Source organism: Myxine glutinosa, chromosome 4 (assembly GCF_964187855.1).
Source record: "Myxine glutinosa chromosome 4, kmMyxGlut1.1, whole genome shotgun sequence".
Taxonomy (NCBI): Eukaryota; Metazoa; Chordata; class Myxini; order Myxiniformes; family Myxinidae; genus Myxine; species Myxine glutinosa.
The window spans coordinates 56149833-56164672 of NC_136264.1; the positions used below are offsets into that span (position 1 = coordinate 56149833).

At 43.0% G+C, this 14840-nt stretch overlaps 1 protein-coding gene across 1 annotated transcript; it reads right to left on the reverse strand.

Annotated features, from left to right (window-relative positions):
* Window positions 1-2568: 2568 nt before the first annotated feature.
* Window positions 2569-8267, reverse strand: LOC137426096 (transmembrane protein 88). Its single transcript, XM_068114795.2, has 3 exons — window positions 8178-8267; window positions 6604-6961; window positions 2569-3335 (listed from the first exon to the last, which is right to left on the reverse strand). The coding sequence occupies exons 2-3, from the start codon at window positions 6946-6948 to the stop codon at window positions 3048-3050; spliced, it is 633 nt and encodes a 210-aa protein (XP_067970896.2). The 5' UTR covers window positions 6949-6961; window positions 8178-8267; the 3' UTR covers window positions 2569-3047.
* Between the last annotated feature and the right edge of the window lie 6573 nt (window positions 8268-14840).

Below are 14840 nucleotides of genomic sequence, written 5' to 3' on the forward strand. Positions count from 1 at the left end.
TGGTTGTGGGTTTTAAAGATTCCACACTTTCTTAGAGTTGATGATTGTGCACTGGTACCTTGTCCAAATTATCTGCTTAGGCTTAGCCTTAAATTAGCAGTATCAGCACAAATTAAAGTTGGATGGAATGCAGAAACATGAATATGACAGAGATGGCCTTCGCCTTTGATTTAGTGACGTGCTCGAAGCGGGGTCAAGCAATTGGTTCATGTCCATCCATACGTCTGTCTGTTTTATCAGTTTATGAACAAGGAAAGACTTATTTAAATGGAACGTTGTATTTTGAAGACAAATTGGAACATGAATAGGAAGACAATTTGCTGTTTTGGAGTACTTTGGCTCTGAATTTGTCTCGATCTCACATGCAGAGATTATTTATTTATTTATTTATTTGCGTACAAGATCGAGGCTCATGGAAGAGCGAACATTAATCACACAGAAAGACAAACCGACACATAAAACATATAACATGGAGAGCAGTGGACAAGATGGGGAGAGAGGGGGAAGGACACAAACACAACTTTTGAGAGCACGGACATCGAGAGATCTGTGGGAGGGAGAGGGCTTTGGGGGGGGGGGGGGGGAGACATGGGAGGGGGGTGGGGGGTGGGAGAGGTATAAAAGACATGGACACTGCAAGGATTTCCAGGAAAGAAGTCGGAATTTCAAACAAAGTGGATCTGGGATGAATTCATGGGGGTAGAAAAGATCAAGGTTTTGGATGGGGGAAGATAAGAGATGGTGGTGAACAGCTGTTTTAAAGACCTGGAGGGAGGAGTGGGATTGAAGAGGGTGAGGGAGTTTGTTCCAGAGGTGCCAGAAAAGAGGAATGAAAGAGTGAAGGTGAGCAGAGAGTCTAGATTTCGAGAGATAATGTTTTACTCTGTCTGCCTGGCAGTCAAACAAAATTGAAAATCATTCCAAACAAGAAACTTCCTGTTTTTAAAGACATTGTAAAGGACACAACCAACAGGCACGAAGCACGAATGCACCGTGTTAGATAAGGTGTTGTCGTAGTCATTGCATCAACGGCGGTAAATTCTGGAATAAATTTTTTAATACGACTTTTATAATCTTTATTTTATTTGAATTTAATTATATACTTTTAACACTGTAGAACACAGATCACCTTCTTCTCACTTCCAAGAACCTGTACGTATTAAATTACGTACGTAGACACAGTACGTATTAAAAAGATGGTCTTTAAAAGACTGCTTCAGTTGAGCTTAACTTCCAGAATAAAAAAAAATAAGAACTTTAAAATCATTATTTAATTTCGCTTGAAGTATATACCTGATCACTGTGTGGGGTGCCATGTTCCATGAACTCTTGCTACTTGATGTGATGGTCGTGAAATAAGCTACTCACTCATTGCTACTCAATAGCTCTTGAAAATGAAACAGAACATTTTCATAAATTGATATAACCAATTCATAAATTTATTGTAGAATAAATAAGAGCTGGTAGACTTGAAGCAAAGCAATGAAGTTTTTATTTTTGAAACATTGAGGGCCTTTGAAAAGGACAAGCCACCGAGCAATGCTGAAAAATCCATCTTGAGGTCAATTATATCTCAGAACCTACACATAGTTTGAGATAAATGACAACAAATGCGATATTAAATGTAGGATGAGAAAATCAACTTTACTTCAGACAGTAGTAGTCTCTTATTAATATTTCTTTCAATGTTTGAAAATGCTCCTAACTAATCTTTAAACACGTTTCTGTTATAAAAAGAAGAATAAAACTGATTTAGAGAGTCACGACCCAAAAAGACAGCACATGATTTGTGAAAAAGGATTAGAAAAATAAAATGTTTCATCATTAAATAGTTAAACATTTCTAAAAGTACTACTGAACATAAAAAGAAATTAAGTATCTTGACAATGATTTTCTGTGTTGAGAGTGTTGTCAACCATCAATATTTCAAGTGTTAATGCGACTGCCAACTAACTGCTCCCCACTCTTTTATTTATATATATATATATATATATATATATATATGTTGGAACCCATCTGTGGATCGGTCCCATCGGCCGATGGGTCTGACCCATCTGTGGATGCACGAGAAATGACAATGCAGACCCATCGGCCGATGGGTCTGCGCCATCTGCGGATGTTTTGTTCACCTTGAAGGAATGTGTTGACAGAATGGTGCTCTTCAATCAGGTACACAGTCATTGGAATTACATGTGGATTGTATTACAAAATGTATTGGAATTACATTGGAATTACAAAATGTATAAATAGATGGGTAGAAATAGATAATAAAACATTTAAAAATCATCTCTGTTAAATTCCTACCACATGTAATTCCAATGACTGTGTACCTGATTGAAGAGCACCATTCTGTCAACACATTCCTTCAAGGTGAACAACACATCCGCAGATGGCGCAGACCCATCGGCCGATGGGTCTGCATTGTCATTTCTCGTGCATCCACAGATGGGTCAGACCCATCGGCCGATGGGACCGATCCACAGATGGGTTCCAACATATATATATATATATATATATATATATATATATATATATATATATATATATATATATGTGTGTGTTGTGATTGTTGATGTCCTGCCTATGTTGTCCTTCTTTGCTCATGCTGTTTGCCTTCCCTCTTCCCATTGAGTGGATGATGGGTTGGATTGGGTGGGTGTCGTGGAGTGAGTGTGCCTGTGGATATGGCGATCGAGTTGGGGTTGAGGGATATGGACGTGACAGGCATTATGGGCCCATTAACCATCTCCTAAGTCAATATTTCCTTGTACAGGGTAAGGAGGGGAAAATGTTGTGAAAAGAGGAGGGTGATGAAAGAAAAGAAAGAATAAGACCATTTATATATTACGTATGCAAAAAAGGGGAATTTTGACACACTCCTCTCCACACTCTCATTGTTCCATACATTCCATTTCTTTTGTCTCGTCTTACTCAGAGTGTAATTTGTGTGTGGGAGGGAGGAAGTATCAACATATTGCCTTCTTTGATAAGTAATATGCATAGGGCCAATATATATATATATCATACTGCATTAATGTGTGTGACGTTCACACCCAGACTGTGTGAGAAGCATCAGGTGGCTTGGGACGGCAGGGACAGCAGCACAGGAAAACTGGATGAGGGGGCAGCAAGCTACTTGGATGTGTTGGTTTGTACACAGCGCGGCTGTAAGGCATGAAGCAGAGGTCCAAGCGAAGCCGACGAGCCAACCTGCAGTAGGTGGCCAGAGCCAGGACGAGTAGGGGCGAAAGCAGCACAAATCCTGCGACAGTGAGCACCGTGGAACCGTTGTCATCAATGGAGGTTCCACAAGGTCCTGCAGATGCATTGAACACCTGGAGAATGACAGAGCAGAGATGCATGGCATGTTGAGGTTGCAAATGGGAATAAAAGGCCTCAGCCGAAGTGGTGAAAACGTTTCATTCACATCGGCACCTGTGATGAAGTGTTTCCACTTCCAGAGAGTTTTCACAAAATCTTGCATATCCTGAGAGGTTGTTCAAGGATTTCATTGTTTCACCATCGAATATGTGCCAAATTCTTCACCAAATACCAACAGTAACATTTAGAAGATATAGATCTCACTGAATGAAAATACTTTCTGCTGTATTCACCAGATACGCACTGATCTAAACACCCCCAGCCCCACGCAACATCATGCAAACGTCTTCGTACTCCCACATCCCCACTACTTGCAAACACCTATCCAACTCAATCTAAAAATTTTTAAAACTATCCACTAACTCGACTACCACTACCTTTGCTGGGCGATGATTCCATGCATTCACCACTCTCTGAGCGAAGTATCCTTGATTTACTAATATCCTAATCCTCCTTTTTATGTTTTCGCTGTGCCCCCTTGTTCCGTCAGTGTCCTTTCTGCTGAAAATTTATTCCACACTTATTTTGTCTCTACCTTTAAGTAAACTCCATTTCTTCCTGTCCGTCTACTGTTCTTACACCTCAAAACCCCCAGGAGTACTTTTGGCTGGGACTTCCCCTCCACTCCCACATCTTGTTTGTCTGTGTGTCGTACCGTCCACCAAACAGTGACGATTCCATCTACATCTACACCTACATCTACATCTACATCTACATCTACACCTACATCTACATCTACACCTACATCTACAGCTACATCTACATCTACACCTACATCTACATCTACACCTACATCTACATCTACACCTACATCTACATCTACATCTACCTCTATCTCTGACAACATGGTGTTTAACCATTCATCCCAACTCACTCTTCCTCATATGTGGCGATTTCAATTGTCACCATGTAAATTGGCTGGTACCTCTCTCATCCGCCATGGCACTTCAGCAAAGGACCTCTGTGACTCCACGGGACTGACGCAATCTGTGAACTTTCCAACCCGGATTTTTCCCAATACAAATTTTCCTTTCGGGACTTTCTCCTTTCAGTGATGACAAAGCTCCCCCCAAGCATCTCCTGCTCTTCCTCTACTCCAATTTGTCCATCTGATTATATACTTGTGAGAGCCAACATCTCTCTGGCTGTTCTGAGAGAGCTGCCTCAACATCGGTGCATCTGGTATGTCACTCAGGCAGATCGGCAGGGACTGCAATCATTCATCTCTCTTCAGGACTGGTCTCCCATATCTATTGCCCCTCATGTTAACTCTGCCTGGCAATTCTCCACAGAAACCTTCTCTCTCTTTCTCTGTCTGTGTCTGTGTCTGTCTGTCTCTGTCTGTCTCTCTGTCTCTGTCTGCCTGTCTCTGTCTGTCTGTCTCTGTCTGTCTGTCTCTGTCTGTCTGCCTGTCTCTGTCTGTCTGTCTCTGTCTGTCTGTCTCTCTGTCTCCGTCTGTCTCTGTCTGTCTGTCTCTGTCTGTCCATCTCTGTCTGTCTGTCTCCATCTGTCTGTCTCTGTCTGTCTGTGTCTGTCTGTCTCTGTCTGTCTCTGTCTCTGTGTGTCTCTGTCTCTGTCTCTCTCTGTCTCTGTCTGTCTGTCTGTTTCTGTCTGTATCTGTCTCTCTGTCTCTTTCTCTGTCTGCCTCTGTCTGTCTGCCTCTGTCTGTCTCTCTCTGTCTGTCTCTCTCTGTCTCTCTCTGTCTGTCTCTCTGTCTGTCTCTGTCTCTGTCTCTGTCTCTCTCTCTCTCTCTCTCTCTCTCAGATTCATCCCATCTCGTCTTTAGTTATCTTCCCACCCATGGAACACTGAATCCCGTGGTGAGGTTTCTGCTCTGAAACAATTTGCCTTTTCTTCCCGGAGAGCAACCCCGACTGAAGGCAATCTCAGATCATTCCACAAAGCCAACAGCATGCGTGTCCACTCTCAGAAGAGCAGGAAAACACCAAGTCTGCAAATGCAGGCTCGATTCTTAAACACCAACTCTGACACCAAGGTGCCTTGCACATAAATAACAATCAGGAATTAACACACATGTCTAACCAATCAGGGAAGTGTATGGTGGTGAATTTGGGATGGAGTCGGAGAGTTAGCTCTTCCACGAGCCTCGATTCAGTATACAAAGACAAATAAACGTTGGATGACCATTGCTGGTTTATAAAATGTCCAAATTAATAAAGGGTATGGGGTTTGTACTTAGATACACAGAATTAAGATCTACTAAAAAAAAAAGTTAAAATTTACAAATATTTTAGGGGAAAATCTTGCAAATAAACAATACAAGATTGTGATTCACATATATATATATATATACCATGAACACATGGGTCCAATCCCCCTTTCTTCCATAATAAATAATTTCCAATCAGCTGAATGTGATAGGTTTTGAGCATTTGCGAGTAGAATCACCGCCTTAATGATATAGGTCTTACTTGACCTTTTCACCTTAAGATAGCAATCGTTGTCTTTACCCAGGATCGAGCTGAGGGTGCAGCAGTTCTCGATGACCAATCCAAGCATGACCTCCAAAGGGCAGAAAAACCCCTGCTCTCTCTCTTGCATACCATCCTCAACCTTACATACCTTGACCCCAGGATTCCTTAAAATTCCCTCGTGTGCTCGGACCAGGCCTGCGTTTCCTCAGTCTTTCCCTCTGGATATGGCATCCGGATCAGACTGGAATTTTAATTCCTTCATTATTCTTCCGATTCTCTGCTTCCAATGAAAGGTGCACATAACTCTTTTGTGATACAACTATTTCATTCGATCTTATCTTGTAGTTTTATCCTAAACTCACAGTATCTATAAAAGTAAGGAGTTTCACACCAAAAGGATGGCATTTCTCATCATGAGAGGTTTTCAACATCTTATGTGACCTTGTTCATTATCAACCTTTGAACTTTGACCCTAAGAGTGTTTGGAATCAAGTAGTGTTGAAAACTTCACCAATGTCATCCTTAGATCGTTTCATACAGGAACCCGAAGAAAACAGTGCAGAGTGTTAAAGTGAGCATGATGGTGATGATGGGTGAGCCAAGTAGAATGGGTGAGGAGGTGAAGGTAAAGATGTGGTTATGGGGAGGATGAGGTAGGATTCCCAGCCACTATTTCACGATGGAAGAGATAATATAGCAAATGGAATAGGGGAGCCTGGAACTGGAGGATGTGAAAAGGATCAGAAACCTCCCAGTGGGAGGGCGAGCCGAAAAGGGCAGAACTCACCCTGGAATGACAAGCCAATCCAAGGCCCACCATGATAAGGGCAGGAAGCAGCAGGAGGGAAAACACCGTAGTCAGGAGGAGCAGGTTGAGCAGAGCTGCACATGTGTTGTGGGCTGTGAGCAACACCGCACAAGCCCAGCAATCAAGGGGCTCGCGTGGGGTCTGAGGCTCTTCCATCCCGGCTACAGAGTACGGGGGAGGCACAGAAACGTGCCTGGGGGTTCGAGAGGTCGAAGAGTGCCGTGGAGGGCACAAACTGGGATCTCTTGGGTGTGTCTCGTCACCGCTATTGGAGGCCGGAGAGACCGCAGAGAAGCTTCCTCGCTCCAGAGAATTGCGGGTCATGTCGAAGAGTGACCTGCTGGGTAACAATGAACATGTGATGCACTAAGTACATGCTAAGGGATTTGGTTAAGCATTACTAACCCAAAATGGCGAAGTTCATGGCTCCTCGTGATGTCATGATGACAGATGGTTGTCCTTAACACAAGATATTTTCGATCATACAGGATATTAAGATCACATAACAATGCAAAACGGATGTCACGTGACCAAAAAGTACCAAACAACACCAAAAAAAAGAAGCCAACTCAGTGATCCATCGAACTTATATGGTATGCTCATTGAAAGCAAATAAAAAGACTGCACTAAATGGTTTGTCCTTGATGTTCCCATCTGAGCATTGCCTTCCCTGTGTCAAGACCTCAGGTTCACAAATCATGTTCCATGTTGATTTCTCCATCACATTCGCATTGTGATGCAAATAATTTCATCGGAGCTGGAATAGAAAGAGCTAACTAACTCATTAAACTTGTACAATCTCCACCATTTAAGTGGAAGTCACAAAGCGACAGCACGAGAGGACATTACAGTTTGAGGCCGACATTTTAAATCTGTGCTGAGAGCTCACGGGTCACGTCCGTTGGCCTCGGTGATAATCAGCCCTGGTCACGGCATGGTTCCAATGGGGATGCTCCGCATCACGCGTCACAAAAATCCGAAATTAATGAATTGCACCTTATTTCATCTATAAATGCAATATGTAAATGAAATAAATAAATTGTACATCTATTCACCAATAACAACGTTGAGATGTTTCTAATGAAAAGGCACGTCTACTCCATCACCAATTATGACGTCACAATGGAGCTGTTTTCAGGAGCGATGACTTTTTAGGTGAAGATTTTTTTTTTTAGAACACACATGAGTCAGGTGGACAAGTATAAGAACGAAATTCATATTCATTTACATCAATTACATCATATAGGAGACAATGAACAAAATGGGCAGGTTATATGGGATTTAGCTCATATAGGATCACAGCAGTATGACCTATGTACCCTGGCATGACCAATTTGGTTTGAACATTTCAAACCATCCTTCCAAAACCTTGGTGGTGTAAAATGACATCAATGGCATATTAAAAGTAAAGAGAGGATGTTAACGAGAGTTACGCTCAGAAACGATCATTTCGCAAACTACGCAGTATGTCCTATACATTATGATGGAGGCAATTCCTTTAGGACACCATTCTCTACCACCCGCTTTGAACACGCACGTCTCGCCAGACTCACCTCGAGTCTCCCAAGGCGTCGCTGCTCTGCCTCTCGGTCTCGACAGGGGCTGCTTTTGAACAGGGAGGCAGATGAACCCGAGCCAGGGGGCCATGGAGAGATCAATTCTCCCTCGACAGGAACGAGCACCTCCCCTCGGAATCCGTGACCGATTTACAATCTCTCAGGTCAACCAACGAGCGGAGACTACCATGAGCGATGCAGCGGCCAAAAAGTGCAATCCTATTTACATTAGGGACCATCTATTTAATACGTTCTCAAATATGGCAAAATATTTCAACACCTCCACCTCTAATGATACTCCTGGCCACAAAAAAAGAAAAAAATTCTTAAATAAAAAAAAAAAAAAAAAAATTCAACTTGGACATTATGTGTAGATCAATGACAAAAAATATCTCAATTTAATACGTTTTTAATAAATTCAGCCTGTAACACAACAAAATGTGAAAAAATATCCTCAATCCACGACCCCTGAAAAAATAAAAGGGTGAAACCGGACATTCCGGTCTGGATTGGTTGAAATAAACAGACGGCAAGCCAAAATCTTTAATATCACAACCAATTGTGACCTGCGACCCCTGGATAATCCCGAAAACGACTAATACGAAATGTTTCTGCGAATACCTATTGTTTGAAAGAACTTTTCATTTTTTTGCCAACTTTCATCTCTTATCAACTCAAATACAGGGGAATGGCAGGGAAAAAATGTGAGTTTTAGTGTTTCACCGTTGACTCTTTAAAATATGAACAGAGGTGTAAATCAAAGAAAAAGAAAAAGAAAAAAAATATATATATATATAACTATTTTGGTATGTTTCTACAGCATGTTAGACTTTTGGAAAAATAATGTCAGATGTCACGATACTACATTTTTGTGTGAATGTCAAATGGCAGAATAGGTGTGAAAGACTTGCTAAAGGAATTTTGCAAAGTGAAATCAGAAACATTATTATTTTGTTTACTCATATAAATCTGTCTCTAAGAAACCGATACATTTATGAAGTGGCATACGTCACACCCGATTGCTCAGTTTGCCCGGGCGGCCAGCTCTAGGAAGAGTCCTGGTTGTTCCAAACTTCTTCCATTTAAGAATTATGGAGGCCACTGTGCTCTTGGGAACCTTCAATGCAGCAGAAATTTTTTTGTGGGCTTCCCCAGATCTGTACCTCGACACAATCCTGTCTCTGAGCTCTGCAGGCAGTTCCTTCGACCTCATGGCTTGGTTTTGGCTCTGATATGCATTGTCAGCTGTGAGACCTTATATAGACAGGTGTGTGCCTTTCCAAATCATGTCGAATCAATTGAATTTACCACAGGTGGACTCCAATCAAGGTGTAGAAACATCTCAAAGATGATCAAGAGAAATGGGAGACACCTGAGCTAAATGTCAAGTGTCATAGCAAAGGGTATGAATACTTATGTCAATGTGATATTTCAGTTTTTTCTTTTTAATAAATTTGCAAAACTTTCTAAAATCCTGTTTTCTCTTTGTCATTATGGGGTATTGAGTGTAGATTGATGAGGGAAAAAATGAATTTAAACGATTTCAGCATAAGGCTGCAACATAAAATGTGAAAAAGTGAAGGGGTCTGAATACTTTCTGAATGCACTGTATATATATATATATATAGTTTTTTCCTGTCTCTTAATTACATTGTCCAACAGTCCAAAAGGAGTCCAATGGGATAATACAGATATAACACACATTTTAGTTGCCTATCGAGGTTCCATTTATCGACCCGACCATAAACGATCTGATTGGTGCTTCACAGGTAGGGCAATATATGAATATGTGCACCGTCCCTTGGATGGACCATGGATATTAAACTGGGCATCGCATCTGCTAGCATTAGTTGGTGGATGTTAAGGTTCCCATGCTGTTTTTTTTTCTTTTTCGAAGAGTAAGGAAGTTATCTCCGGCACCCTGCACAAATTCCTGCGACCTTCAGTTGAAAGTCACACCTGGCCATCCAGTTCGTGCACGACTCGAGTCAAAAACTTTCAGCTGTCCCCATAAGAAACTGAAAATAATCAGGGCCGTCAAATTAGTGGTTGGAGTTGTTAAGAGCAAACTTTTATACGCAGACATCAATCACTTTATCCATTTGCAATCAAAATTATCTTGTCATGAAAAACTTCAAAGAGAACAACCTATTTTTCTTTAAATGTCAGAAAAAGTTGCACAATACGTGAAAAGGAAGCAATGTTTTAGCTTGAAAAGTTTTCTCATTCAGCTGGTTGAGAATAGCAAGACACTTGTAGCACATGTCGGAATTTCCGCTAATAAAATGAGAGCTGTGAGATTTGCCAATCTTATCGCAAGTAGATGCAGTTTAAGCGAATAAACGTTACAGAAACGCAGTAAAAGAGCGAGATTCGTCTGGCTAAATTTTACATCAACTATTTATGGGGTTTAAAGGGATTCAGAGATGATTTGCATCAATTTAAAGCCATGCCATGATGTTTAACGGAATTCAAACAAGTTACAAGGCAAATAAACACTTTCCATAAAAAGAAGTTAAAAGAAAGGGAAAAGTTCTTTTTATGAGAGTTTCCATAAAACAACTTACATACCCAATGCAATGTAAACCACTTTAGTGTCTTTGTCTCAGCTTTGCATTTCTGTTATTTAAACAACCCTCAACCCCAGTCACAATCCAATTCCATCTCCCCAAAGCCACCATGCCCTCTGTTACTAATCCCCCAAGGGCCTGGGCTCAGGGTGGTGCCGGGGTGTTATTCCTCCTTTTACTGTCAAAGTGAAATGCCAGATGGGGATCAACAGGCGTGAAGTCGACTTTACCATACGGCATTTGTTGGATGTCCGCGATCTCCTGAACGCGACCATTAGCACGAGGCGCAGAAGCTGTAATGGTTACATCTGAAAGCTTTTAAAGGGATGAGTTTCAGTTTTACAAACTTTAATATTGATATGCCAGTTATTGGTATATCTGTGATGCACATCTATATATATATCAGAAACGACCGACATCAGAGAAAAAATATTTATTTAAAAAAAAAAAAAAAAAAAAAAACTTTGTTAAAACTTGCAAAACTCGAATCAAGAAACTTCGTTAGTCAATCATCGATTTAGGCATGGCCAATATATTGTTGTGGATATGAGAATTGTATTTTTTTATTGTGTAATAAATTGTAAAATATCACCCTCCTTCCTCCAGTTGTTGTGTATAAAGGTCAAAGGGCGTCCCTTAGTTAGGTCATATACCATCACGTAACCAAATCATAGATTTCCTCCTTGGTTTTTTATTTATTTATTATTATACAAGATCGAGGCTCGTGAAAGAGCGAACATTAATCACACAGAAAGACAAACAGACACATAAAACAAATAACATCGGGAACGGTAGACAAGATGGGGAGAGAGGGGGAAGGACACAAACACAACATTTGAGAGCAGGGACCGAGAGACATGGAGACATCGAGAGATCTGTGGGAGGGAGAGGGCTTTGGGCGGGAGGCATGGGAAGGGGGGGGGGGGGGTGGGTGGGAGAGGTATAAAACATATGGACACTGCCAGGACTTCCAGGAAAGAGGTTGGAATTTCAAGCAAGGTGGATCTGGGGTGAATTAGTGGGGGTAGAAAAGATCAAGGTTTTGGATGGGGGAAGATAAGAGATGGTGGTGAACAGCTGTTTTAAAGACTTGGAGGGAGGAGTGGGATTGAAGGGAGTGTGGGAGTTTGTTCCAGAGGCGGGAGAAAAGAGGAATGAAAGAGTGAAGGTGAGCAGAGAGCCGAGATTTCGGCAGTTTAACCATCAGAGGGTTGCTGGCAGATCTTGTGCGACCTGTAGGAATATTTGGGGGACAGAGCACAGAGAGAGCTGGGGGAGCAAGGCCGGAGAGGAGTCGGTAGAAGACAGAAAGACCACCTACCTGCCTGCGGTGAGTGAGTGAAAGGCCCTCAGAGATAGCTTCATCGCGGGAGATTCCAATGATTCTGAAAGCTTTGGATTCAACAGCGTGAAGCCGAGCCAGGTGTGAGGCAGGAGCACCAGCCCATAGGGGAGAACAGTATTCCATTGAGCTGCGGATGAAAGCCTTGTATGTGGTGAGGAGCTCAGGTGTGCCTAGGAAGGACTTCGCACGACGGAGGATGCCCAGTCGGCGACTGGCTTTGGAGGCCAGCTTGGAAATGTGGTTTTCCCAAGAAAGATCATGGCAGATAGTGAGACCCAAAAGCTTGAGCGACAGAACTTCTTGGAGAGGATTGTTGAGAAAGTAGATGGGAGGGTTGTCCAGTCGATCTTTTCGGAGAGACATAGTAAGAGTGTGAGATTTGTCAGGATTGAAAGACATGTTCCACTTGTTTGACCAGTCTGTGATTTTGTCCAGGTCTTCAGAGAGTGAGGAGGCTGCAGACTGCCGATCTGAGGGAAGAGGAATGGAGCGGCAGAGAGTGGAGTCATCAGCAAAGAGATAGAGAGGATTTTCCAGAGAGTCGGAGAGATCATTGATAAAGACCAGAAAAAGCATAGGGCCCAGCACACTGCCTTGGGGAACTCCAGCCTGAACAGGAAGGGGAGATGAGAGAAATCCATTCAGGGCCACATGTTGACTACGACCAGAGAGGAAGTCCGCAAGCCATGCATGGAGATTTCCATGGATACCATAGGAGGAGAGTTTGGTTTAGGCATGGCCAATATATTGTTGTGGATATGAGAATTGTATTTTTTTATTGTGTAATAAATTGTAAAATATCACCCTCCTTCCTCCAGTTGTTGTGTATAAAGGTCAAAGGGCGTCCCTTAGTTAGGTCATATACCATCACGTAACCACATCATAGATTTCCTCCTTGTTTTTTTTAAGTTTTTTTTTAGGTTAAGCCTCTGTTTGTGTATTAGGTTAAGGCTCTGTTTCCAACTAGTTAACACTGCATTGCATCGAATTCAAACAAGGTAGTATCCCCTTTCAATTTCCCCAGAACCTCCATGGGATCTCCCTTTTGTCAGCCGCATTACAAATTCCTCTGCGCGGTTTGCTGCATTCCGCTGTTCTTTGGGCTTGCGGTTTTCGCCGCAGCTGCTTGGCGGTTTTCACCGCGACTCCATTAGCCATGAGGTGGGCTCGGAGAAGAAGGGGGAGGAGCCGCCGAATCCAGGGCGTTGGCCGCCCGTCATCAAGGGCGGAGCCAAAAGAGGCCGTGCTAGCCAACCGGCACGGCAGTAAGCGACCCGGTAGGCGTGCCCAGAGAGCTCGCGGGGAGAGGCCGAGGCGCGCTATAAAACGCGTGCGCATGCGTCAGAACAGGGGTTGGTGGTGAGGAGTTGTTTGTTGGTGGCTGAAAGAAGACAGCAAGCCTTAGGGTTGTTGAGTGAGAGGGTTCAAGAGTGGCTGAAGAAGGAGAGTTGCTGAGTTGCGTAAGGGAAGGACGTTGAGTGTGGCGTGAATTGGCGCTGAAGTGGAGCTGAGGAGCCCGGAGTCCAGCACGAAGCGCCCATCCGCTCGCGGTGAACGATACGCGCCGCTGGACACCAAGGTTTTCCCGCCAAGAACGCGAGTCGACTCCTGGAGCCGGACCTCGACGCCTAAAGTGGCCAGGGCCTTCCCATTCCTCCTTCCAGCCAATCCACTCTGCAATTCCCCGTGTGAGTCTGTCTTTGTTTGTGCTGTCCCTTGGTTAATTAAGACTGTAATAGATAAGCTAGCATTTTCATTGTGTCCGCTTCTTCTTCTTCTGTTTTATTTTATTATCTTTTCCTACTCCTTGGTTGCTTTCAATTGTGTGAATAGTAAATAAATCATATTTGTATTTCTTACCCTTTGCCTTTCTTTCCTCTACATCCATCGTTGTCGTCTTTTCCCTCATTGAAAACCTGTGGCGCGATTTTGGCCAACGTTTGAGAATCGGGTCTAGTTTCTGTTAACGGTTCGTGCCACGGCTGCCATCCGCTCGGCAAATTAACATCTTATCCGCGGTCGCGAACGAAGCTGCTCACCTGCCTCTGGAGGGAGCTTGTGCAGCTTCAGGACCCACGTCGGTCAGTCACAAACGAGGGGACTAATCCCCCCCTCGAGAAGGGATCCGAAACAATATTAACAGCTCTCTCATATAATGACACTTTAAAACAAGGCTGTCCATTGTTTTTCTCATTCTGCACATAGAGCTGCACTTTTCCCCAAATCCCCACAACCATCCACAACTCAGACAGCCCAGCAGCCTCTTCTACTACCTCCTTTCTGGTCTTGCACCAAATGCTCGTTCCTTGTTCTACATACCTCCAAAGTTTCTACAGGGTGTACAAGGTAACTTACTTCTGGTCGAACTCACAAAATCCAGACTCACTGCTCATCTCCACTCATTTGTTCCTTTTTTTTTAAAATCTTGCCTGTGGAACCAACTTCCACAGTCTGTTCAATCCCAGTCTTCCCTCCAGAGATTAAAGATGGCTGTTTACCTGCACCGAGATCATCCCTCATTCATACTCATGATCTTCTATACATTCATTAACCCTTGTCAAGCACATCCCTTCCTTTCTAGGTTATTGCGTCCCCCCTCCCCTTTCCTCATTCAATTTTTCACTTTGTTCTAACCTCGGTTTTCTCTTTCTCTTCTTGGTGTGTTTGAGCATGTATCTGGCATGTTCACCCCCTGCATATTCCCTATCCCCTTGTTCACATCCACCCCCACCCCCCATTCTTCCC

Excerpts from the sequence above, each read along its gene's own strand:
- LOC137426096 (XM_068114795.2), bottom strand. The coding sequence starts at position 6,948 with ATGACCCGCAATTCTCTGGAGCGAGGAAGCTTCTCTGCGGTCTCTCCG. Across the intron at positions 3,336-6,603 it reads GATTGGCTTGTCATTCCAGG|GTGTTCAATGCATCTGCAGG; the intron begins GTGAGTTCTGCC and ends GTCATTCTCCAG.